Consider the following 23,476-nt stretch of genomic DNA (forward strand, 5'->3'; position numbering starts at 1 on the left):
CATTGGGTACCACTGGGCTTGGTGCTCACTCAGAACCAGTTCAACCGCTGCCTGCCCTCAACCAGGCCTTAGTCCAGGCTGCTCAAATGACTGGTCAGATTCTAGTCAGTGTGCCCCCGGAGGCCTGTTAGACTTCATCTGTTAAGGCCACCAAGGCACCAGCTCAGGAGACCTTTTCCCAGCTAATGAATATTCATTCCTCATTAAGAGTTGTCAGTTAAGATGAAGCTAATTCCTTGCTAATCTGTCCTATGGATGTTTGGTTTGAAATGTACTGGGTTCTAAGCTATTTGGGAGTTATGCTGATTACTGACTATTCAGAGTATTTGGTAGAGCACCAGGAAAGCGTTTATAGGATGACGATGCTGGGGGAAGAGAGAAACAGATTGAACACCCCCGATGACCAGAGGGGCCCTTTGACTGGGACAAAGTGTGTAATCTGGGGTCGGAGTTTAAATGCAGAGTCAGGAGACTGGGTCAGATATGTACCACTTTCCTGCCTCAGGCACCTCTTCCAGGTCATCAGCTGTCTCCCTGCAGCAACCTTGGAGCGGGTGCAGGAGGGCGTGGGAGAGGAGTGAGAGGAACTGTTGGTGGTCCAGGGCACGAGCTGGCGGTCTCAGGTGTTCAGGGATCTGTGCCCCAAGGTGGCCAGCTACATTCCTGTGTAGGATTCATTACTCATCAGTGTTACATCAAGTCACTTAATCTCAATTTCAGTGCCCTGCATCATGTGGGTTACAGCCCCTTCGCTGCCCACCCCACAGTGCGATGTAGAGTTCACAGGAGATAACAGACTTTCCCCATGAGCTGTAAAGTATCAAACCCATGTGAAGGCTGAAAACTAACCTTCTCTCCTGACTCATAGTCATTCCTCTCTGGAGGAACCACTGCCGTGTTTCTTATTCTTTCGGGCTAGTAATATTTGAATACTTCTGTAGCACTTAGTGATAATAATTATTCTTCAGGCTTTACTGTATTCACTTAAAATTAGTCTCATAATAGCAGTAAGTAGACCCTACTACGGAGAAGACAATGGCACCCCACTCCAGTACTCTTGCCTGGAAAATCCCATGGACGGAGGAGCCTGGTGGGCTGCAGTCCATGGGGTCGCTAGGAGTTGGACACAACTGAGCGACTTCCCTTTCACTTTTCACTTTCATGAATTGGAGAAGGAAATGGCAGCCCACTGCAGTGTTCTTGCCTGGAGAATCTCAGGGATGGGGGAGCCTGGTGGGCTGCCATCTATGGGGTCACACAGAGTCGGGCACGACTGAAGTGACGTAGCAGCAGCAGCAGCAGCAGCAGACCCTACTAACACTTTCCTATCACAGAACAAGAAATGAGAACAAGAGGGTCCACATAACCTTTCCAGGTTCACGTGACACCTGGTATTTGAACCCAGACCATCAGTCACCAGCTCCCACATCCTCAGTCACTGTGCTGTGCGCCCTTTCTATATTATCTCATCTGAATAAAGTCATGTTCCGGTGCAATCAGTGCTGGATATTTTGAATGTATTAACTGTACACCACATTGCAACATTCCTCTCCCCAGCCCCAGCTTTGATTCAGCTGACTCCCCTAGGCAGCTGTCGTGGGGGAACAGAAGTGGGGCCTGGGAATGAATTGATATTTCCCCATGGTCTTCTCCCAGGAATATGTCAATAGTTCTGCTTTGAACATATTTTCCAGGATTGTGGCCCGGTTAACCAAAAGAAAAGGATCACAAGGGATTCAGACACTGGACGCACAAGAATATCACGTGCAGTCAAGATGGTCTGCTCACCATTCCCAGTCGTGGTTCAGACACATCAGAATTCACTTCTGGCCAAACCACAGGTAGGGGCACACACGTGCCACCCCCACTAACCACTCCATTGAAGGTGCTGTGGAAATAACACCAGTGAGTAGATTCAAGAGTAAAGGCTGTGGTTTATACAGCAGAGCCTGGATCTGGGAGAGCGAGGACTGGGCAGAGATGGTGCCCACTCAGAACCAGTTCAGCCACTGCCCGCCCCCAACCAGGCCTTAGTCCAGGCTGCTCCAACCATTGGTCAGGTTTTAGTCAGTGAGGCACTGGGGCCCACAGACTTCATTCATTAAGCCCCCAAAACACCACCAGCCCAGGAGATCCCGTTCCCAGCTAGTGAGTAGCCACTGCTCCTTGTCCAGGTTTGGTCAGTTGAAGATGATGTGAATTCTCTGTGCAACTGTCATGTGGGCAGTTGGTTTAGAATGTCCTGGGTTCTGAGCCAGTTAGAGTCAAGCAGGCTACTGGTCATTCAGGGTGGTCACCTGACCACCAGGAAGTCTCATTGCAAAGCAGCAGTGGATAGAATCATGTGCTGAGGGGGAGGGGAGGGGGAAAGATGCATGTTCTGATCTCCCAGTCCATCAGAGGGTCTTAATTTGGGGGAAAGGCAGTGTATTTGGGCTCAGGGATTGAGTCAGGAGTTGGGCTGAGATTTGAGCCATTCTCTTGGGCCAGGCACCTCTGGGTACCAGCTGTCTCCCTGCAGCATCCTTAGGCAAGGAGGATGTGGGAAGGGAGTGAGGAGAGCTCTTGGTTTGTGTATCGAGGGCACAATCTCATGTCCAGGGGTTCAGGGATCTCCATCCCCAGGGAATCATCTCCGTGTCTTGCTTCAGACCCATCACTCATGAGTGTTGTGACTCTGGGCAAGTTACTCAATCTATGTAAATTTCAGTCTCCTGAACCATAAAATATGGGTCACAGCCCCTTGTCTGCCCTCCCCACAATGTTGATCCCAAGAAATAACAGATTTTCACCACTACTGACAGCTGAGTATTGAAATTCCCAACTGTTACCATTAAGGAGTCTCTTGTCGGTTTACTCCATGTATTTTGGAGCGATCTTGTTCAGTGCAAAAAATGTAACTTTTCTCCTTGAAAAATGGACCCTTTGTCACTACAAAATGTCCTTATTTGTCTCTAGAAAAAATTGTCACAAACTTTGTTTTACATAGTAAAGCCAGTCAGATTTTCTTTTGGTTAATATCTGCTTGGTACACGTTTTCTCATCCTTTGCTCTCAGTCCCTTTGTATCTTGAATTTAAAGCTCAGCTCTAGATAGCACATGGTAAGATCAGAGCTGTTTATCCATTCTGCCAGGGTCTGCCTATTAATTGAACTATGTAAACCACACACATTTTGTTTAATCACTAATCACGTAGCATTGACATCTGTTATTTTGCCATCTGTTTTCTGTATGAGTTACATCTTTTTGTTCTCCTATTCCTCCATCACTGCTTTCTTTTGTGGTTATTTTCTAGTGGACTAATTTAATTCCTATGGTGTTTCTTTTACTATAGATTCTGGATTATAGCCTTAGTGGTTTCCCTGGGGACAATTAACATCTTAATTTATAAAATTCTTATTTGGATTAACACCAAATTAATTTCAGTGATTCACAGAGTCTTGACTCATCTGTGGATCTGTTCCATTAGCCTCCTGTATGCTGTTATTGTTATATTCATTATCCACTTAATACTTTTTGTGTTCAGGAACATAGATTTACAATATTCTTGTAGTGTCCTTTTTAACCACATAGAATAAAATAGTACATGGTTTATATGGACTTCCCTCATAGCTCAGTTGGTAGAGAATCCACCTGCAATGCAGGAGACCCCGGTTCGATTCCTGGGGCAGGAGGATCCCCTGGAAAAGGGATAGGCTACCCACTCCAGTATTCTTGTTCCCTTGTGGCTCAGCTGGTAAAGAATCGCCTGCAATGCGAAGACCTGGGTTCTATCCCTGGATTGGGAAGATCCCCTGGAGAAGGGAAAATCTACCCACTCCAGTATTCTGCCCTGAAGAATTCCACGGACTGTATATGTATAGTCCATGGGGTTGCAAAGAGTCGGAAACTGCCAGGGTCCAGCCTTAGCAGGATCCAGGGATACCCTCAGGATGGATGGCGCCGGCGAGAGAGAAAGTAAAGGAGAGAAAAAGAGGCTGATATTCCTTGGTTTACACAGAAAGCCAATAAAGCCCCTGACATGGGACTTGCTCTGTTCACGGAGGCCACAGGTGCCCTCTCGATGGAGCGAAGACACAGAGCGCCTTCTCTCCGGAGTGTAGATGCAGAGCACCTCCTCGATTGGGTCTTAGAAGCCCGGGCAAAAAAAGTGAACTCAGAGAGCCTCTGTGCTCCAGGGAATCAGCCTGAAAAAAAGGAGAGAGAGAGAAAGAATGACACGGGGAGACCCACCTTAGGTGGAACGGGTCTGCAGCTTTATTTTCAAAAGGGGCTTTTATACCCTGAGTTACACATTTCCAGAAGTGAAAGATACAAAGTCATGCAGAGTCAGCTCAACATTCCATCAGTTTTACCTTTATCAAAACCAGGACATTTTCTGCATAGCTTTTCATAAACAAGGGTCTTATGTACATCATCTTATGGCCCTGTGGCCTGTTAACATTTTGTAACTCTTTCTTGATAAAGGTTTGTCAACCAGAAAACCTGCTTTCCCTTTATCTTTCCAGTCTGCAGTTCCCCTCAGGAAACAGAGCTACATTCTTATGGAGCAAAGGTGCAGTGGGTTACAACAAAGAAAGAACTTATTAACTCAAGGGTCTTATGCTGCTAATGCCAAGGCTACTTCTTGTTTTTCTTGCATACCAACTATACTAGCTAATGCACTCTCAGGCGCACATTGGATAAAGGACAAGGAAACTCAGTAGCAAACATTGGCTCAACAATGCAGTGTTATTCTAATAATGCTTTTCTGTCACTCGAAGGTTATGCTTGGGGTGTTGTGAACAATCACGTGTGTTAGTTGCAAGAGTGTGGATAAACCTGCCAAGCAAGCTAAAATAGTAACAGAGGGGTTAGAATTAAAATGCTCCTTTCAAGCCCAGGAGACTTAACTAGAGCCTTAAGTTGATTTTCTTCAGAGAAAGGTGGTCGGGGATAGCCCCTTGTTAATGTCAGAAGAGTTGGTGAAAGGCATAATATAGTAGACAGTAGACAGACTTTGGTTTCAGAGTCGATGCTCGAGCAGGTCCAGGGAGTCCCTCGAGTCCTGATCCACCTTGCCTGTCAGGTCTCCTCCGCATGACCTTGTCATGGGTGGGATCTCCTGTGCTGGCTTCCGGCAGTACACGACTGAGTGACTTTCACTTTCACTTTATCTGTTTATCCTACATACATCTTACGTACTTACATTTACACTGTTGTCTTTTCAGCATAAAGGACTCCACATTTCTTATAGGTAGCAAAGGATTCTCTCAGGTTTTATTCATTGGTAATGTCTTAATGTCTCCATTACTGAAGGGCATCTCTACTAGAGAATTCTCGGTTGACATGCAGTGACTTTTAGCAGTTGTTTTTGGTTTGTCTTGTTTTTCTGACTGCACGACATGTGACTTGCTGGATCTCGGTTTCCCAACCAGGGATTGAACCCCAGGCCCTTGGCCAGTGAAAGTGCGAGTCCTAACCGTTGGACTGCCAGAGATTTCCTTCTTTCAATGCTTTTAATACACCATCCCACTGATTCTAATAAAAATCAGCCCTTACACTTAGTGGGAAGTTTTCACATGATCTGCCACTTCTTTGTTGTTGCTTTCATGACTCTTTGTCTTTGGCCTTGAATCATTTTATTATGATGCAAGCTTACTCATCGTATGACGGCTTCCCTCATAGCTCAGTTGGTAAAGAATCCACCTGCAATGCAGAAGACCCCAGTTGAATTCCTGGGTTGGGAACATCTGCTGGAGAAGGGATAGGCTACCCACTCCAGTATTCTTGGGCTTCCCCTGTGGCTCAGCTGGTAAAGAATTCGCTTGCAATGCAGGAGACCTGGGTTCGATTTCTGTGTTGGGAAGATTCCCTGGAGAAGGGAAAGGCTACCTACTCCAGTATTCTGGCCTGGAGAATTCCTGTATATACAGTCCATGGGGTCACAAAGAGTTGGACACAACTAAGCAAGTTTCACTTTCCTTTTGGGCTTCCCTGATTACTCAGTCATAAAGAATTTGCCTGGAGTACAGGAGACCCAAGTTCAATCCCTGGGTTGGGAAGATCCCCTGGGGAAGGAGAAGGAAATGGCCACCCACACCAGTATTCTTGCTTGGAAAATCCTATGGACCGAGGAAGAGGAGCCTGGCAAGTTACAGTCCATGAGGTCACAAGAGTTGGATACGAGTTAGTGACTAAACCACCAAGCTTATTCAACTTGATGTTTATCAAACTTCCTGAATATTGTGATTGTGTTTTCCATTAAATTTGGTGAGATTTTGGCTAGGACTTCACATGGCCTCCCTCTCTCTCTCGTGTGTCTTTTTGGAATTCTCTTTATGCATGTGGTAGTATGAAGGTCTAATTAGGCTCTGTTCATTTATCTTCCCTATCCCCCTGCCTTTTTTCTTTAAAAACAAAACAAAACAAAACAAAAAACAAAAAAAACTTCATCAGACTGGAACTCAGTTATCCTGATGTCTTCAAATTTGCTGATTCTGCCTTCGTCCTATTGAAATCTGTTCAGCCCTATTTTGGGTTTGTGTCCCCACCCCAAGTTAGATATTAATTCCTTATTTGGAAAGAAGGTCTCAAGTATGGATGCACAGACACAGAGAAGACCACATGATGTTGAAGGCAGAGATTAGAACTATGCAACTGCAAGGCAAAGGAAGCCATGGAGTTCCAGAAGATGCCAAACTCTAGAAAGCAAGGAATTCATTTTCTAGTGTTTCATAGGGAGCATAGCCAGCCTACAGCTTGACTCCAGATTTCCAGCCCCTAGAAGAGTGAAACAGCAAATTTCTGTTGTTTTAAGCCATGTGGTTTGTAGTGATTTGTTACAGCAGCTCTGAAAAAGTAATGGAAGCCCCTCCAGTGAAATTTCCAGTGACATCTATCCTTTTCAACTCCAGATATTCCATTTGGTTCTCTTTTATAAGTTTATCTCCTTTATTGCTACTCTGTACTTCAAAGAATATAATTTCCATACTGCTGTTCAGTTTTTAAAGTATGATTTCTTTTGATTCTTTGAACATACTTAAATTATGTCCATAGCAGCAGTATTTACAATAGACAAGACACAGAAACAACCAGATGAGTGAGGGTACAGAGCAGAACAGAAGGGGGTCCCCCAGAAATCTTGCACCCAGAGCAGGTCAGCCCCCACATATACTGAGAGGGAGGAGGATGAGGAGAGTGGGGTGCAGGCCGTGGAGCAGGTGCTTAAGAGATGTGCCCCTGGAGACTCCAGCAAGGGGCTCCCCCAAGCCTCTCTCATTCTGAGGCACCCATGGGGGAAGGAGTGCCTACATTCACATATGTCCCTTGTTCCCGACAGTCTCAGCCCTGGACAATGTTTCTGGCAGGACAATGGCCCGTCTAAAGATGTCCATATTCTAATCTTTAAATTCTACCCACATGTTGCCTTATATGTTTGGGAAAGAAAATCAAGGTTGTAGACAAACCTAGGCTGGTAATCAGCTAACATGAAAATAGGGAGAATATCCTGGATTATCCAAGCAGTCTCAGCATCATCACAAGGGTCATTAAAAGTGGACGTGGGAGGCAGAAGAGTCAGTGTTAATGTGATATGAGAATGACTCCACTGAACATTGCAGGCTTTGAAGATGGAAGTGGGGCCAGGAGGTAAGGCGTGCAGACAACCTATAGAAGATAAAGTGGAGGAAACAAGACTCCTGGAGCAGAAAACAAATACAGCCCTGCTGACATGTTAAGTTTAGCCTGGTAAGGCCTGCATCAGACTTCTCACTCAGAGTCAGGAGGTTCATTATTCTTAGATTATATATTGTTATTGCTACTTACAGCTTCCCAGGTACAGAATTTGCCCTTCAGGAGGCGCAAGAAACACAGGTTCAATCCCTGGGTTGGGAAGCTCCCCTGGAGGAGGAAATGGCAACCCACTCTAGTATTTTTGCCTGAAGAATCCTATGAACAGAGAAGCCAGTTGGGCTACAGTCCATGGATCTCAAAGAGTTGAACACAGCTAAGCACACACACACACTGCTACTTAAGCCAAATTCATCCTTAAAAGACCTTTAATTGGTCTGCCCAACACCTACTCAGTAACATGGAACTTAGGTAGTACTATGATATATTGGAGAAATAAGCCTTTGGAATAATACAGCTTTCCCCTAGAAATATTTGATATCCAGTTTCTTTCATCTGATTTTATATGGCAACTCACTCCAGTGTTCTTGCCTGGAGAATCCCAGGGATGGTGGAGCCTGTTGGGCTGCCGTCTATAGGGTCACACAGAGTCGGACGCGACTGAAGTGACTTAGCAGCAGCAGCAGTAGGCTAATAAAATCAGATAGTGTCCTGGTCACAATATTTCTATTAACCTTAGAAAAGCAACAATTTTTTTCTAATCAGTAGATTAAGAAGCCTAAGACCAGCATATATTTTTAATAACAAGATTGAATTCAATGATTTTAACATGAATACCTTTATTGAGTCACATTTTAAATGTATGAGTCTAGAAATTATAGTGTTACAAATAAATGATATTTGTATTGCATTTATAGGAAACATTCAGAAAGTTATTACTTTGAATTTGTTCCTTCCAAGTGATTTCTGTAGATCTCTAGAAACCTGCTACCATAAATGTATTATCATAAATCAAATTCTAGTTTTAGAAGAGAATATGTTATCTTTAACCATGGAAACCATATCCTATATTTATCATTATTGGCAATATAGCTAGGTAGGACATTACCTGGACTGCAGTATATTTAAATAACTTGTTTTCATTTTCTTATAAGACAGTTTCAAACCTAAACGAATAACCTATAATCAAAGCAATTATATTATTTTTAAGCATATCCTTTTGGATATATTCAAAGCCAGTGTATTCTCCCTAACCACCCCACCTCAAAAAAAAAAAAATATACCACTCCATTTAGGAGTATAGGAAAATAAAAGTTTCACATACTGTCTCTTAAGTATATTTAAAGGTAGGTTTGAGTGGAGAGAGAAAAAAATGTCTGCTTTCAGGAAAAACATGACAACTTTAAACAGCTTATCTTCTGATGATGGTACAGCTACCACAATAATGTCATATTTAGAACATGCAGAAGAGAATGAATTAAACAAATGCTAACAAAGCCCTTAATTTACCTTCTTTGTGGGAAAATGACAAAATGTTATGTTCCTGAGCTTCCAACTTTTAAATCCATATTACAGCTCCACCAGAAAAAAAAAAAATTTGATTCTTACATGGGTACAAAGAATAAACTGTTTCACATATAGGTTACTTCTTCCTTACAAAATATGAAACACAAATTCCCATTTAATTTTGCCACTGTTAAATCTTTGCTGTCCTTAAGGAAAAGGTTGTTTCAAAAATAGGTATGATTTTTCCAAGTAGAATTTACTTGTTCATAGACTTATTCTTCATGTGACTAATTCCCAACCTTTACAATTATAGCAGCTTTACTCGGAGTAGAGGTTTCAGGCACATTGAATCATAAAGTGTTTGTAGCAGATTTGAGAGGTAAATTGTGAGTCAAAACCTTCATTGTCAGTTCTCCCACCTGGAGAAGAGAAGCCTCATGTTTAAGTTAGTGATCCTGTTGAAAATAGCTTAACATCTCTGAAGCTCGTCCATGTCAAGAATGGTTTTAAATTCTGATCATATATCTGGAAAAAATATTTCAGATGTACAGATGCAAAATAAGAAGATAAATGTATAAATTATGTTTTTCAGCATCCCATTGTGCTTTCTTCTGTAGGTTAAAGGTAAAAGAGAGATTTTGACAGGGATTCGTGTGGTTGTTGATGAAGACTCTGGCCCACCAAGTAAGCCAGTTTATGGGCATAATGGCAAGGAGCAGGAACTCGGATGATACCCTTTAGGAGAAAGAAAAAAACCATTTTTTTTAACCTTTATGTTTACTTCCCCTAAGTTTCCATTTATTATAGATAGCCAAGTTTCAAAAAGTAGATTCAATTTTGTACAGTTTCACAGATGTGAAGGAAAATCAGTATCCAAAAATACCACAGCCACTGTGGAAAACAGTATGGAGGTTCCTTAAAACCAAAAATGGAGTTAGCATATGATGCAGCAATCCCACCCCTGGGTGCGTATCCAGGAAAGAAGAAAGCTTTAACTCAGAAACATGTGCACCCCAGCAGCACTACGTATAAGAGCCAAGACACAGAAGCAACCTAAGTGTGTGTCAAGAGATGAATGGACAAAGTCGTGGTATGTTTCTCCGATAGAATACTTACTCAGCCGTAAAGAACGAAATGATGCCATTTGTGGCAACGTGGATGAACCTAGAGATTATCATGCTACCTGAAGTAAGTCAGAAACAAGTATTATACTGCATCACTTATATGTAAAATCTAAAAAAGCAGGGTACAAATTAACTTATTTACCTAGCAGAAATGGACTCGCAGACACAGAAAACAAATCCATGGTGACCAAAGGAGAAAGGGCAGGGAAGAGGGATAAATTAGGAGTCTGAGATTAACAGATACACACTACCAAACTGAAGAAGAAAAAAAAAAAAAAACTTACCGAAAAATTGTAGTACATGTGGCAGAGTCTGTAAGTGAGACCCTGGACCGCATCCGGGCTCAAGTAAAGCGTGTCGTGGATGACGTTATAATGAGTGGGAGTGACAGTACCAGTACCTTCCCGCACAGACTGACTCACAATGAAAAAATCATACCTAGAATTATAGAACGTGTCGGTCTCATGCTTATTTTAGGAGAAAAATGATGTAGCAAACCTGGTCTCTGAAGTAACATTAATTTATAGAAGTCCATTCTACCAAGCTTCCTTTATATTTAGAAGCCTAACTGTTGAGTGATGACTTGCTAAAAAGCACATCTACAAAAGACAGGCAAATCATTGACGTGATTAATAACACTCATGGGATTTAAACTCAAAGCATATGTGCTGATGCCTAGAGGCAGCACACTTCAAAACAGCACATTAGACATGGTCATAGGTAATGTGATTCAGGGAAAAATAGAAGTATCTGTCTTTCAAGTCACCAGAATAGATTCAAACGCCCTAAATTATGTAAGTGGTAAGGTTAACCAGTTTACTGTCAGTGTTGAATGTTTATATCACCTTATGTTATGCTTCACGTTTATCTTATTCTCCACTGGCTTTGTTTTCTTCAGTTCTTTCCTGCCTTCTACTAGAAGAATCAGTGTTTCTGCCTTTCTTCAAATTGGTTTCGTTTCTCCCTCTCTATTGGTATGAATGTCCTGTTTATTTCTCGCTGTGTGTTTTGCATAACTTTCTTATTTGCATAATTTCTTGAGAAGTTCAAAGTGAACCAGAAGTTCTAGCATTTCTACCTAACACCTGAGTCATCTTAGAATGATCGGTATATTTGTTTGGTTTTTAAATTCTGAGAAACAAAATGAAGACAAAAAAAGTTACCATCTAACACGCAAATCATTTTTAACCCTCTTTAGGCCAATTCTTCCTTTCTCATCCAAATCATTCAAACCTTGAAAAATTCTTACTATTTAAATAAAAGGGAACCTTTAAAATAAAGAAAGGTGGCTTACCATTCTGTCCTAGTCACCTTTAGGTCAATAACTGTTCCTGGAGATGGATTGTTAAGTCTCCCTCCATCCTTTTCAATAAAAAATCTGGTATTTATTCGTTTCTTCACCACGATAAAAGTTAGTCTGACCCTTAAAAGATTATGATCACTTGTCACTACTTGCTGTGTGTTATCTCAGAAGCATTCAGAATGTCAAAAACAGCCCAGACTTAGGAGCCATTAAGGGGAGCCTGCAGACGGGAAATGGCAACCCACTCCAGTATTCTTGCCTGGAGAATCCCAGGGACAGAGAAGCCTAGTGGGCTGCTGTCTATGGGGTCACACAGAGTTGGACACGACTGAAGCGACTTAGCAGCAGCAGACGGCAGGCAGCTTTCTGCCCACCCGTTTTACTGTCTTAACTCCACTAGCCTGATTCAGGCAGTATAGGAGGAGGTCTCGACTCATAGCCACTCAGATCCTAGGGCAAGGGTCCTTTCCTCCTGAGGCCAGAATTATTTGTACTGTCTATGCTGGCCACCAGGCTTCATTGACAAGCAGATGAGGCCAGAGAAGAGAACTGTGAGAAAGCCCCAGCCCTGGAATGTACAGAACTCCAGGATCGAGAAGCTGGATAAGTACAAACTACTGACAGGCTGTATTCATGGATGCTAAAAATATCAGAGGTTAACAAACCCTCCTCCATCAAGGTTTGGCAGGAGATTAGATAAAGAGAAAGATTCATGGGTTCCCATGTGGGACAACCAACTGCTATTCAGGGCTTCCAGGAGAAAGGTATGTTCTCTCCCCAGCCACCCACTGAAGGCTGCTGTGTCCAGCTCTCCAATTCACAAACCACAATGGTTACAGATACTCCTCCCCACCCCCTGCCCCCCCCCAAACTAAAATGCAAGACTTATAAAGTCTGCACTTCATGATGTATATACCTACTTTTGTCCTCTGTAAGCCTTCTCTAAGTAGGACTCCATCTGTTTTACTTCTTGATCTATGAGCGCTTGAAGCTGTCCGTCTCCCACTCCATCTCGATACACAATGATAGAACGTGGCAGAGATGAATTTTGTTCATACCAGAGCTTCAGGGCAGCTGAAAGGAAGTCAGAAACACATATAAATGAACCATGACTTTTAGAACAAAGTGGCCACTATTTCTGACAACTTCTGGATTCTTCTGTCAATATGGTGGTGGCTTTCAGGACACTGCTCAAGTCCTCCATCTAGTCCAGACTCAACAAAGAGTATGGACATTTTGAGCCAGACAGTTCTTTGTGAAGGTCAGAGGCAGAAAGTGTTGCTGTCTCATGCATGGTAAGACATTTGACAGCCTCCCCAAACCTCTATCCACTAGACTAGATGCCAATAGCACCTGTGTCCCCCTGTGAAAACCAAAAGCGTCTTCACTCATTGCCAGGTGTCCCTGGGCTGGGAGCCGGGGGAGGGCGGGGATGCGGGGGGAGGGGCTGGGCACAAAATCTCCACCCAGTACAGACTCAGGCCCTCCAACCTCCAGACACTGACTATACAAGCAGGTTGTCAGCCCCTTGACAAGCTCCTGCCCCGACTGCTGGATGATACACTGAGAGAACCACCTGTTTGGAGAAAAATAAACCATTAGCTTGGCAAACAAGATTAATTCAGAATCAAAATAATGAAGTTAATCTACGCATGCACCCCCCCACCCCTGCAAATTCACTGTCAGTAGCTGAGGATCCAACTAAAGATCCATATGTTCATGCCCCTGCAGTGATCCGGGTATTGGTCTCTTCCCATATCTTAGACATTTTGTAACATTTTGAATGCATACAAATAGTAAAATAGAATGGAAACAGCCATTAACATTAGCTACAAATTATACATGCTTTGAATACATATGGTTCCTACTGCTGAATTCCACTAGGTACAAACCCTGGGTTTTTCGGCAGACTCCTCCTCATATTTCATAGGTCAGGAGTCATCCTTATGAATCGATTAAACAGCAGCTCATCCATATGAATCTGCTTGGAGGGAACAGTTTTCTTCAAAACAGCAATAGATACTGTGACCAGTGCTCAGCGTATCAAGGACAATCACCGATTTGCCTTGCATGTCTATCCCTACTACACTTTTGTTCACTTCAGTCTTGGGATGGCCTGATAAATGGTCATGACGTATGTTTGCCTCGTCATCTGAACGTGCACTCGGTGGATGGGGTGAGGCATTCTGGCTCTACATTTTCACTGCCTTCTCAGGATTTACACGTAGCAAATGCTTGTAAGACCCCGAGAGCCCTGCCACCACCACCATCTGACCCACAGGACGGCCCGTGGTCACGTGGGCATTGTCTTAAGCGGCCACATTTGTCGCAGTATGCAGCAAAAGAGAACGGCCAGAAGCTTCCACACAGAATGTTTTGGGAGCCTAACTTTGCCAGAAGGTCAGGAAAGCTCATCGCTAAGAACAACCTGTCCATGGATCTTGCCGGCAATGTGCATGAGGGCCGCCTCTGTCATCTGGTCTCCCCACTAGACACTCCCAGAGATTAACTCACCGTGTCAGGTCTGGATCGATGCTTGCCACAAATCCCGCGACTGACTTCCGTCGACGTTCGATATCGTGGAAACAATCGATACCGATGAACATTGCGTTCTGCAACTTAAGTTTTAAACAGGGTAGAATATTGAGTTAGAACAGAACACAAAGCAAATTTACAATTTAAATAGGACCTTCACAAATTCTGCCAAAGATGGATGAAAGCAAGAGAAGCCAACAGAATCCCCACGTACTCCTATGTCCACCTTCCAGAGGGCACCTCCCAGCTTGCAGTTCATCTGCAGAGCAATTTTTGTAGCGATGGTCACTGGCGTCTTAGGTCTGTCCAAGGTCCGTTTCAACACGCACTGGCTTGGAATTGGGTAATTGATGCACAGGTATCTTTTTATGCCATCGTAAATTTCCTTGTTGTCAGTGGGCAGCAGGCAAAGGACCTTGAAAGGAAGCAAACGTGAAACTCCCCAAGATGCGAGAACACGATGACGTGAGAAATGGACGCTGTGTCGAGGAATGTAGCGTCGGATCACTGACAAAGTAGAGCCTGTTTAAACAGATACCTGAGTCCATGAGCACGAAGGGTCTAGAATCACACTTCATTCAACAATTGTTAGTGTGAACGTATGGAAGAGACAGGCTGTGAGGTATTTGGAAATAGGCATCAGTCCCTTAAACCTGCCAGACGCTTCTATGCTGGTCATTTGATTTCCAGGAGTTTATCATGAAGTCGACACAGTGGGTTAAGAACACGGACTGAACTATACCATCATCAGGACGGTCACCATCGATGGATGATCACTATGTGTGGGGCACTCACCAAGCATTTTACTTGATTTGGTTAATTATCTCAACAGTCTACTTAGAAATACTATTATCTCCATTTTACCCTCCCCCCAATACCAACAAACATATTCGGGGAGTTGTTATGGAAATTGCCTGATTTACAAGGTTCCAAACTCTCGCCAGGACCTCTAATAGGATACTAAGCAGTTAGGAAGAGAGGTTCCTGCTTGACCTGTTTCTGACTAATGGGAAAAAGTCATCAATATATTCTTTTCAACATAATGATACTTATAGAAGTTTTTGGCAGACATTATCAGATTAGGGCAATTCTTTTCTCATTGTAGATTTAGCAAGTTTTTCTTTTTACATGAAAGGGTGAAGTAAAAGTGGCTCAGTCCTGTCTGACTCTTTGCAACCCATGGACTGTACAGTCCAGTTCTCCAGGCCAGAATGCTGGAGTGGGTAGCCTTTCCCTTTGCCAGGGGACCTTCCCAACCCAGGGACTGAACCCAGGTCTCCCACATTGCAGGCAGATTGTTTACCAGCTGAGCCACAGGGCCCATGAAAGGGTATGAGATTTTATTAAATGCATTACCTGCGTAATGCATTTAATCAAGAGAAATATTAACCATACTATAATTCTCCACACTAACCAGTTCATCTTTAGGAAAGATATAAAATGTCAAGGTCGTAAAACCCAAAGACAGATTAAAGATACTTCCCAGATTAAAAGAAGACTAAAAAAGCCTGTCAGGTGCCTCAGGGGACCCTGGATGAACAAAAGAATTTATTTGGCCATAAAAGGGGATGAAGGTGGAATTTGAATTAGGTGTGTAGATCAGATAAATGGTTGAGGAAAAACACATATACACACAAACTGCCTGTGTGCTTATCCATTCAGTTGTGTCTGACTCTTGGCAACCCCATGGACTATAGCCCACCAGGCTCCTTTGTCCATGGGATTTCCCAGACAAGAATACTGGAGTGGGTTGCCATTTCCTCCTCCAGGGGATCTTCCCAACCCAGGGACTGAATCCATGTCTTCTTCATCTCCTGCATTGGCAGGTGGATGAGCCACCTGGGAAACCCATGTACATACCTGTAGCTGCTGTGAATAGCGACACATAGGTATATATACACATATATTACATATATAATGAAAAGGAAAGAATGGTTATATGTAGGTAGATACAGAGGGCTTCCCAGGTGGCACTACTGGTAAAGAGCCTGCCTGCCAATGCAGGAGACTTTAGAGATGCAGGTTGAATCCCCAGGTAGGGAAGATCCCCTGCAGGAAGGCACGGAAATCCACTCCTGTCTTCTTGCCAGGAGAATCCCCAGGGACAGAGGAGCCTGGTGGGCTACAGTCCATGGGGTCACAAAGAGTCGGACACGACTGAAGAGACTTAGCACAGCACAACACAGGTAGGTATAGAGAGGGAAAAAGAATGTTTATAGAAATGTGACAGAATTTACTGATTGGGAAACCTGAATGATGGTTGTAAAGAGAGTTGTACTTTCCTATAAGTCTGAAAATATGAAAAGCAAAAATGTTTTAAAATCTCACGAAAATAGTGGAGGTTTTACACTGGATTGATGTGTACTCATTTTTACACAGAAAAATTATAAAAGATCCTCTATTTAAAACAATGGGCACTGTGTTCACAGTTGGCATTTTTACTGCCAATATTGGATTTTGAGGAATATGTAGTATTATGTATTAATATAAGCTGATTATTTTATTCTTTTTGCCTTAAATTATTAACTCAATAGATTTCTTTTCCTTCCTAATTTAAAAAAATCTACAGTTTAAATGTGCTTTTATTTCCTGTATATCTGTCTTACTCCTCCAACTCACATGTTTATAGGAATTAATTTATTATTCAAACACTTATGCTTCCTCATCATGACCTGTTTAAAATAGTGATCTATAATCTTTTGTCTGCACACGCCATAAGGAAAATATTCCTGAACTATGTGAGTACTTATGAACTCTTCTAGTATTACCTCCAATTCACTTTAACATTTGGGAAGTTAACATTTAATTTTAGATATAAATATGTGGCTTGATGTCTTCCCATCACACTCGGTGGATTACTTTACACAGACTGGTTCTGGCCCCCCACCCACCCAATGCCACACAGACTTTGAAATCTGTGAGCCACGTGGCTTCACCCCTGCTTATACACATGAATTCCCCTTTGTTATGGGTCTAGGGAGACTTCTGCTGCTGCTACTGCTGCTAAGTCGCTTCAGTCGTGTCCGACTCTGTGCGACCCCATAGACAGCAGCCCATTAGGCTCCTCTGTCCCTGGGATTCTCCAGGCAAGAACACTGGAGTGGGTTGCCATTTCCCTGTCCAATGCATGAAAGTGAAAAGTGAAAGTGAAGTCGCTCAGTCGTGTCCGACTCTTAGCGACCTCATGGACTGGAGCCTACCAGGCTCCTCCGTCTATGGGATTTTCCAGGCAAGAGTACTGGAGTGGGGTGCCATTATGCCTAAAGATATTTTGCACATAATTTCCAGTTGCTGTTTCATCAATCATTCCAGTTGTTTGGAGTGTATATGATTATAGGCATGTCCCCACCATCTGAAACAAAAAATACCTTAAAATATTTAAGGGGCACCTTGAATAAGAGATATTGTTCCAAAAAGCAAAGCCAGGATAAATGGGTAAAAGTGGGACACGTTCCCATTGAAGATACAGATACACTTTCTTAAAAGACGTCCCCACAGTTAGAAAGGCAGTCTTTCACTTTCCAGGCAGATGCTCAGTGGACAAAGTCATGTCATGAGTTGGGATGCAGACCCACCACCATGGCCTCTTCAATGCCATTCTAACATGTGAGTCTTTGCTGAGTCCCACCAGAGGCTTTCCTGCCCTAGCTAAGCATTTAAGGTTTAAGGCTACAACACCGGAGAAGATTTAAGCATGGTGTTCAATCACAGTGACAGGAAGCAAGCACACAAGACTTAAGGACGGGATTTCAAAAGTAAGACATGTCATCTGAGTATGATAATGGCTCAGAGAAGTAGCCATCATGCCTGTGTGCTAAGTCGCTTCAGCTGTGTCCGACTCTGTGACCCTACGGAATGTAGCTCTGTCCATGCGGTTCTCCAGCAAGAATATAGTAGGTTGCTATTTCCTACTCAAGGGGATCTTCCCGCTCCAGGGATCGAGCCCGAGCCTCTTACATCTCCTGCATTAGCAGGCACGTTCTTTACCACTAGCATGGTGACTCACAGAAGGTAGCATTCAGTGTAGCCTAAAAGGTTCCCTGGTAGAAGCTGAAAGGAGAGAGAAGGCTGGGCTCTGTGGATAAGCCAATAAGAGGAATATGCTGGTTTTGTGATCAAGAAACAAAAGATCCCTTTTAGGAGCATTTTGGATGATGAAGGAAGAATGTGAGATGAGTTTGAACAAGGCACCCAAAGAAGGAAGGAAAAAGAAGTAACTTTAGTAATTTAGGTACAATACTTGTTGACAGCTTGGTCTAAGACATCAGATGAGGAAAAGGAAAAATCCCAAGAGAAATACCAGATGAAAGAAAGGACACTTACTGGAAAGAGATTGGATCACAGACTTTGCAGGTTACAGCTGGAGAGAGAAATAGTACACACGTGACTACCATAATCCATATTACCTAATATTTTTATGGTGTTTTTCAGTTTGAGACTTAAAAATTCTAAGTCCTCAAGCCTGAAAGAATGAGCATAACACAGTGAGTGATATTAGGTAGTAGCTAAAAGCCCAAAGTCTGTATTGAGCTACATTACAGGGGTAAATTTCTATTTTGGGGCTGATTTGGGAAACCAATGGCAACATCTCAATTCAAAGATATTAATACATTCAAATGCAGCTCACTCACTAAGGAGGGGGCACACATCACATAGACACTTACCATCTGTGTTTTTTGGGAAGCATGTTTTTCTAAGGTTCTTATGTAAGATTGGACTGTATCAGCTGCTTCAAGCCTAGAAAATAAGTATTTCATATTTCAAAAATAATGAATAGTGAAACACGTAACAAGATTTTATACAGCAATGAAACATGATACAAAACAAGATAAGCATTTCAGTTGAAAGTTTTTAAGACAAAACCAAGTTCCGTTTTTGGAAATAAGACTGGAAACTAGTTTTTACCATCTCCCCTCCTCCACCCCATCCACTTGCTAATTCTCATGTCTTCAAGATGAAGCCCAATAGCCAGAAATCTACAGATCCCAAGAGTCTGATTTAATACATGCAGGCTGGAGCAGACTTTACTTTTTTGTTCACATACATTTTAGAGTTTGGATAACCAGTCAGAGTCCTACAGTTTCAGAAGTCTTTCCACTTTCAGATTGCCAGCAACCAGTTTTGAAATCATAAATAATTTCTGCTCTACTTACAGTTTTGCATTTCTAACAGTTATGCCCATTTTGGGTGTCACTTTCTGTAGATTCTGCTGCAAGGTCAGGGCTGTTCCATAATTTCCCTTAGTATAGACTATTAGCCAATGATCCAGTGACATTGCTCTAAGTAATGGTGCCTCCCTTGTGTTTTTTGACCAGTCTGATTTATGGTTGTCAAACTGGAAGAGAATTCCAAGCCATGGTATAAAATTCATTAAAAAAGAAAAACTGACATCATCTAAGATCCTTTCCATTGTAAATGCTGTGATATTTCCTATGAAACATTATCATTTTAAACTTCAGTCATGATAAGTTTATTATAACTAATATAAAATCTGACATGCTTTCAAACATGTTTGCTAAAAACGTAATTGCCCCCCGCCCTGCTTCCCGCATCCCCACAAGACAGAGTTATAAGAACTTGGACAGAGTTCAAGTTTTAAACGCGAAATTCTCATTCATTAGTTGATCCTTGAAAGCTCCAAAACCTTATATTCTAAAAAACGTCCATTAAAATCAAGAAATCAACAAGCCACTTGCTTTCTGCTGCCATTATGATGTTTATTCAAAATGCTGAAGGATAAGAACAGGTAACACCAGACTGCATGAGAAAATATTCAAACTGCATGGATTGGGACTTCCCTGGTGGTCCAATGGTTAAGACTCTCTGCTCCCAATGCCAGGGGCTCAGGTTCGATTCCAGGTCAGGGAGCTAGATTTTTCATGCTGCAGCTAAGATCCAGTACAGCCAAATAAAAATTTTTTAAGTGTATGGATCTATGAAATCACAAACAACTGAGATGAGAATACTGGGAGTATTAAACATTGACTTAAAAAAGCAATCTCAAGGAAATCTTTGTCCATTGTAGACTTCAGCAGCTGATCTAATGTATTAGCTATTTTTCAAGATATAGGTTAGTAACACTGGAGTTTTACCATGAGCAATTCTGGGTTATTTTGATTTTAGATATTTGACTTTTAAGGATATTGTGACTCTCTAAGGATACATTTGGTAGATTATTTTGCCATGAGAGAATGTACACAATACTATTAATAACAAAGATATAATATATAACACATATGAGTTTACTATATGCCAAGCATGTTACATGCATTTTTATTGAATGCTGACTTGTCCTCTCATAGAGAAAGGACAGGTAGTCTGGAAAGAGTTATTGACACGACCAAGTTAGTCCCTCTTTGGGTTGTTAGTAATTTGACCCAACTCTGACATGACAATTATGAAGCTCTTACCATCCTTCTTCCTTGGTGAATTCTTACATCTTGCAGAGTTCTTCCAGAAAAGGACAAAAACCCCTCCTCGAGTTCCAAATTCCAATCTCGAAGCTCCTTCTGCACAGTATTATTTCTGAAAAAAAAGACATTGCCATATGACCAAACCCAAGAAAATAAGCAAAGACAATTATCCATTTGCAAAACACAAGTCAGTATTGCTCTCATCTAAAGATCCTCATTGCTTGTCTTTTGTGTCAAGATGCTACCAATAAACTCCCTAAACTCTGCAACAGTCTTGTCTTTGTTCTCACATTTGTGCGGGCACTTAGAATCTATTTCAGTCTTACCCTCGCAATGACAGAAAAAAATAGTTGCCCTTCCCTCCCCCGTCTCCTCCCAAATATAATTTTCTTCCCAATCATCACTGTTTAATTGAAGAAATCTGAGATGCCAAGTGATCCACACAGGTCTTTACTTCATACTCCCACACAGAAAAGTAGCGCTTACTCCACACGGCTTGTGGGATCTTAGTTCTCCAACCAGGGGTTGAACCTGTGTCCTCAGCAGTGAAAGCAGAGTCCTAACCACTGGATCACCATGGAATTCCCAAGCACTTACTTTCTTAAAGCATCCATAAATGTGAGCAGTTTATGCTGCCTTTTATCAGGATCCATCCTCGTGTGGGTGGACAAATCTCTCATCATTCTGTAGTCTTTACGCATGTCATCCGTTAAGCCTTTTTTAAAAAAAAAAAAAAAAATCTGAATGATAACATGCTGAACAAGCAAGAATAGATTTGTATTAGAGCAGACTTAACTATTGTGTCCGGGAGGAGGAGGAAATCAGAGAGAACACAGGTCTGGGTCATGTGGAATCTTATGAAAAAGGCTGTAAAGTAATATTGGTGACTTTAAAGAAAGGGTGTCTTTTATGAAGATGGGATAAATCCGCAGTACCTGTCAGGTGGCACAGCTCAGGAACCAGCATGATAGGCTGATGAGGTGTGTCCTGTCGGCTCTTTTTCCATTTGCCTTTGGTGATCAAAAGTGGTTGATTTAAGGTAGTGACCACTGTACCATATCGCTGTTGAACAGAAGAACGAACACTGGCATGACCGTTAGCAGAACCTCAGTAATGTCACGTAAATAGGTGCAAAGGTATATTTTCAGGTCACAATTGGAGGCCCAGAGGTGTAGTGATACAGTTTCCCCAAGTTCAAGAAAGCACCAAAAATATTCTAAATGTTCTTTTGATTTGATGTCCCAGGGATCACTGATGGCCAAGGAGAGCAGGACACCCACCAAACAATGGAATCATCGTGCTACCCTTTTTGGTGAGAGGCTCTCGGAGTATGTATTTCTCACCACAGTCATGCCTTGAAACTTTCTAAAACACACTGAGAACTTTCAAGAGGATCCCTGTTACTAACAGGGAACAAAAAAGCCCTGGCCACTTTTTAGAGTGGCAGTTATACATCTATTCCCAGCATTCCTCTTTGTTTATTTGCCCTAAATCCTTAGCCCTGCTTCCAGTAAGGAAGTTCAGTTCAGTTCAGTAGCTCAGTTGTGCCCGACTCTTTGCGACCCCATGAATCGCAACACGCCAGGCCTCCTTGTCCATCACCAGCTCCCGGAGTTCACTCAAACTCAAGTCCATCGAGTCAGAGATGCCATCCAGCCATCTCATCCTCTGTCATCCGCTTCTCCTCCTGCCCCCAATCCCTCCCAGCATCAGAGTCTTTTCCAATGAGTCAACTCTTCGCATGAGGTGGCCAAAGTACTGGAGTTTCAGCTTCAGCATCAGTCCTTCCAATGAACACCCAGGGCTGATCTTCTTTAGAATGGACTGGTTGGATCTCCTTGCAGTCCAAGGGACTCTCAAGAGTCTTCTCCAACTCCACAGTTCAAAAGCATAAATTCTTCAGCACTCAGCTTTCTTCACAGTCCAACTCTCACATCCATACGTGACCACTGGAAAAATCATACCCTTGACTAGACAGACCTTTGTTGGCAAAGTAATGTCTCTGCTTTTGAATATGCTATCTAGGTAGGTCATAACTTTCCTTCCAAGGAGTAAGCATCTTTTAATTTCATGGCCAGTAAGGAAAGGCGTCTTCTAAGACATCACATACAGAAGTTCCTATCCTGAAGGCAGAAAATTCTTGTACAACAGGGTGCCTGTACTCCCAACCCAAAGTGGAGGTTCTTCATAGATTTTGTTCTTAAGCTGCTTGTTAGCAAGGTCCTCATCAGTAATAAGTTAGCCACATGAATTGTGGTATCATCTGGCATTTAAAGGCTTCCTTGGTAGCTCAGTTGGTAAAGCATCTGCCTGCAATGCAGGAGACCCCAGTTCGATTCCTGGGTCGGGAAGATCCGCTGGAGAAGGCATAGGCTACCCACTCCAGTGTTCTTGGGCTTCCTTTGTGGCTCAGCTGGTACAGAATCTGCCTGCAGTGCAGGAGACCTGGGTTTGATCCCTGCATTGGGAAGATCCCCTGGAGAAGGGAAAGGCTACCCACTCCAGTATTCTGGCCTGGAGAATTCCATAGACTGTATAGTCCATGGGGTTGCAAAGAGTCGGACACAACCGAGCGACTTTCACTTTCACTCACTGGCGTTTAAGCTTCTGGGAACTTCAAAAGGAGCTTGTTTCCAAAATGAAAACTCCAGGCTGTACACCCTGTGACTCCAGACTCCTCGACAGGCCCAGAGAGCATGCTTTAACTTGCCCACTTTGACAGAGAAATGATATTGAGCTCACCACATCTGTGCGTGGAAGAGAACTGTTCACTGAGTTAGGTTCAGGCTATAGGACTGAATTTTCACAAGTATGACTGGAAGTAGCGCGCGTCAGCCTACAACTTTCAGCCTAAGGGACCTAAGAGCCAGTAAGCTGCTTCTAGCTCTCTTCTAACATCCAAACCTTGGAGTCCACTTGTTAAGATGGTAGAGCCACAAAGTGGTAACAGATGGGATCTCCAAGCCTTTAAGAGCCAGAAGTAT

The 23,476-nt window shown here is 42.7% G+C and overlaps 1 protein-coding gene across 7 annotated transcripts in view; it reads right to left on the reverse strand.

The window, feature by feature from the left end:
- Nucleotides 1-5,609: 5,609 nt before the first annotated feature.
- Nucleotides 5,610-23,476, reverse strand: part of PIWIL3 (piwi like RNA-mediated gene silencing 3) — a 29,620-nt gene continuing 11,753 nt past the window's right edge. For 3 of the 7 annotated variants that reach the window (XM_055549829.1, XM_055549830.1, XM_055549828.1), the window contains exons 10-21: nucleotides 21,428-21,554; nucleotides 21,090-21,207; nucleotides 20,490-20,604; nucleotides 19,233-19,414; nucleotides 18,744-18,816; nucleotides 14,294-14,494; nucleotides 14,059-14,162; nucleotides 13,050-13,120; nucleotides 12,465-12,618; nucleotides 11,536-11,664; nucleotides 10,526-10,679; nucleotides 9,399-9,852 (exon numbers count right to left, since the gene is read on the reverse strand). In XM_055549829.1, coding sequence (XP_055405804.1) covers nucleotides 9,736-9,852; nucleotides 10,526-10,679; nucleotides 11,536-11,664; nucleotides 12,465-12,618; nucleotides 13,050-13,120; nucleotides 14,059-14,162; nucleotides 14,294-14,494; nucleotides 18,744-18,816; nucleotides 19,233-19,414; nucleotides 20,490-20,604; nucleotides 21,090-21,207; nucleotides 21,428-21,554 — 1,545 coding nt within the window. In that variant the 3' untranslated portion in view covers nucleotides 9,399-9,735. Of the gene's footprint in view, nucleotides 5,689-9,398; nucleotides 9,853-10,233; nucleotides 10,301-10,525; nucleotides 10,680-11,535; nucleotides 11,665-12,464; nucleotides 12,619-13,049; nucleotides 13,121-14,058; nucleotides 14,163-14,293; nucleotides 14,495-18,743; nucleotides 18,817-19,232; nucleotides 19,415-20,489; nucleotides 20,605-21,089; nucleotides 21,208-21,427; nucleotides 21,555-23,476 lie in introns of those variants that run through there. The other 4 variants (XM_055549832.1, XM_055549831.1, XM_055549833.1 and 1 more) reach the window with 4 other exon arrangements.

The sequence above is a fragment of the Bubalus kerabau genome, chromosome 16 (assembly GCF_029407905.1).
Source record: "Bubalus kerabau isolate K-KA32 ecotype Philippines breed swamp buffalo chromosome 16, PCC_UOA_SB_1v2, whole genome shotgun sequence".
NCBI lineage: Eukaryota > Metazoa > Chordata > Mammalia > Artiodactyla > Bovidae > Bubalus > Bubalus kerabau.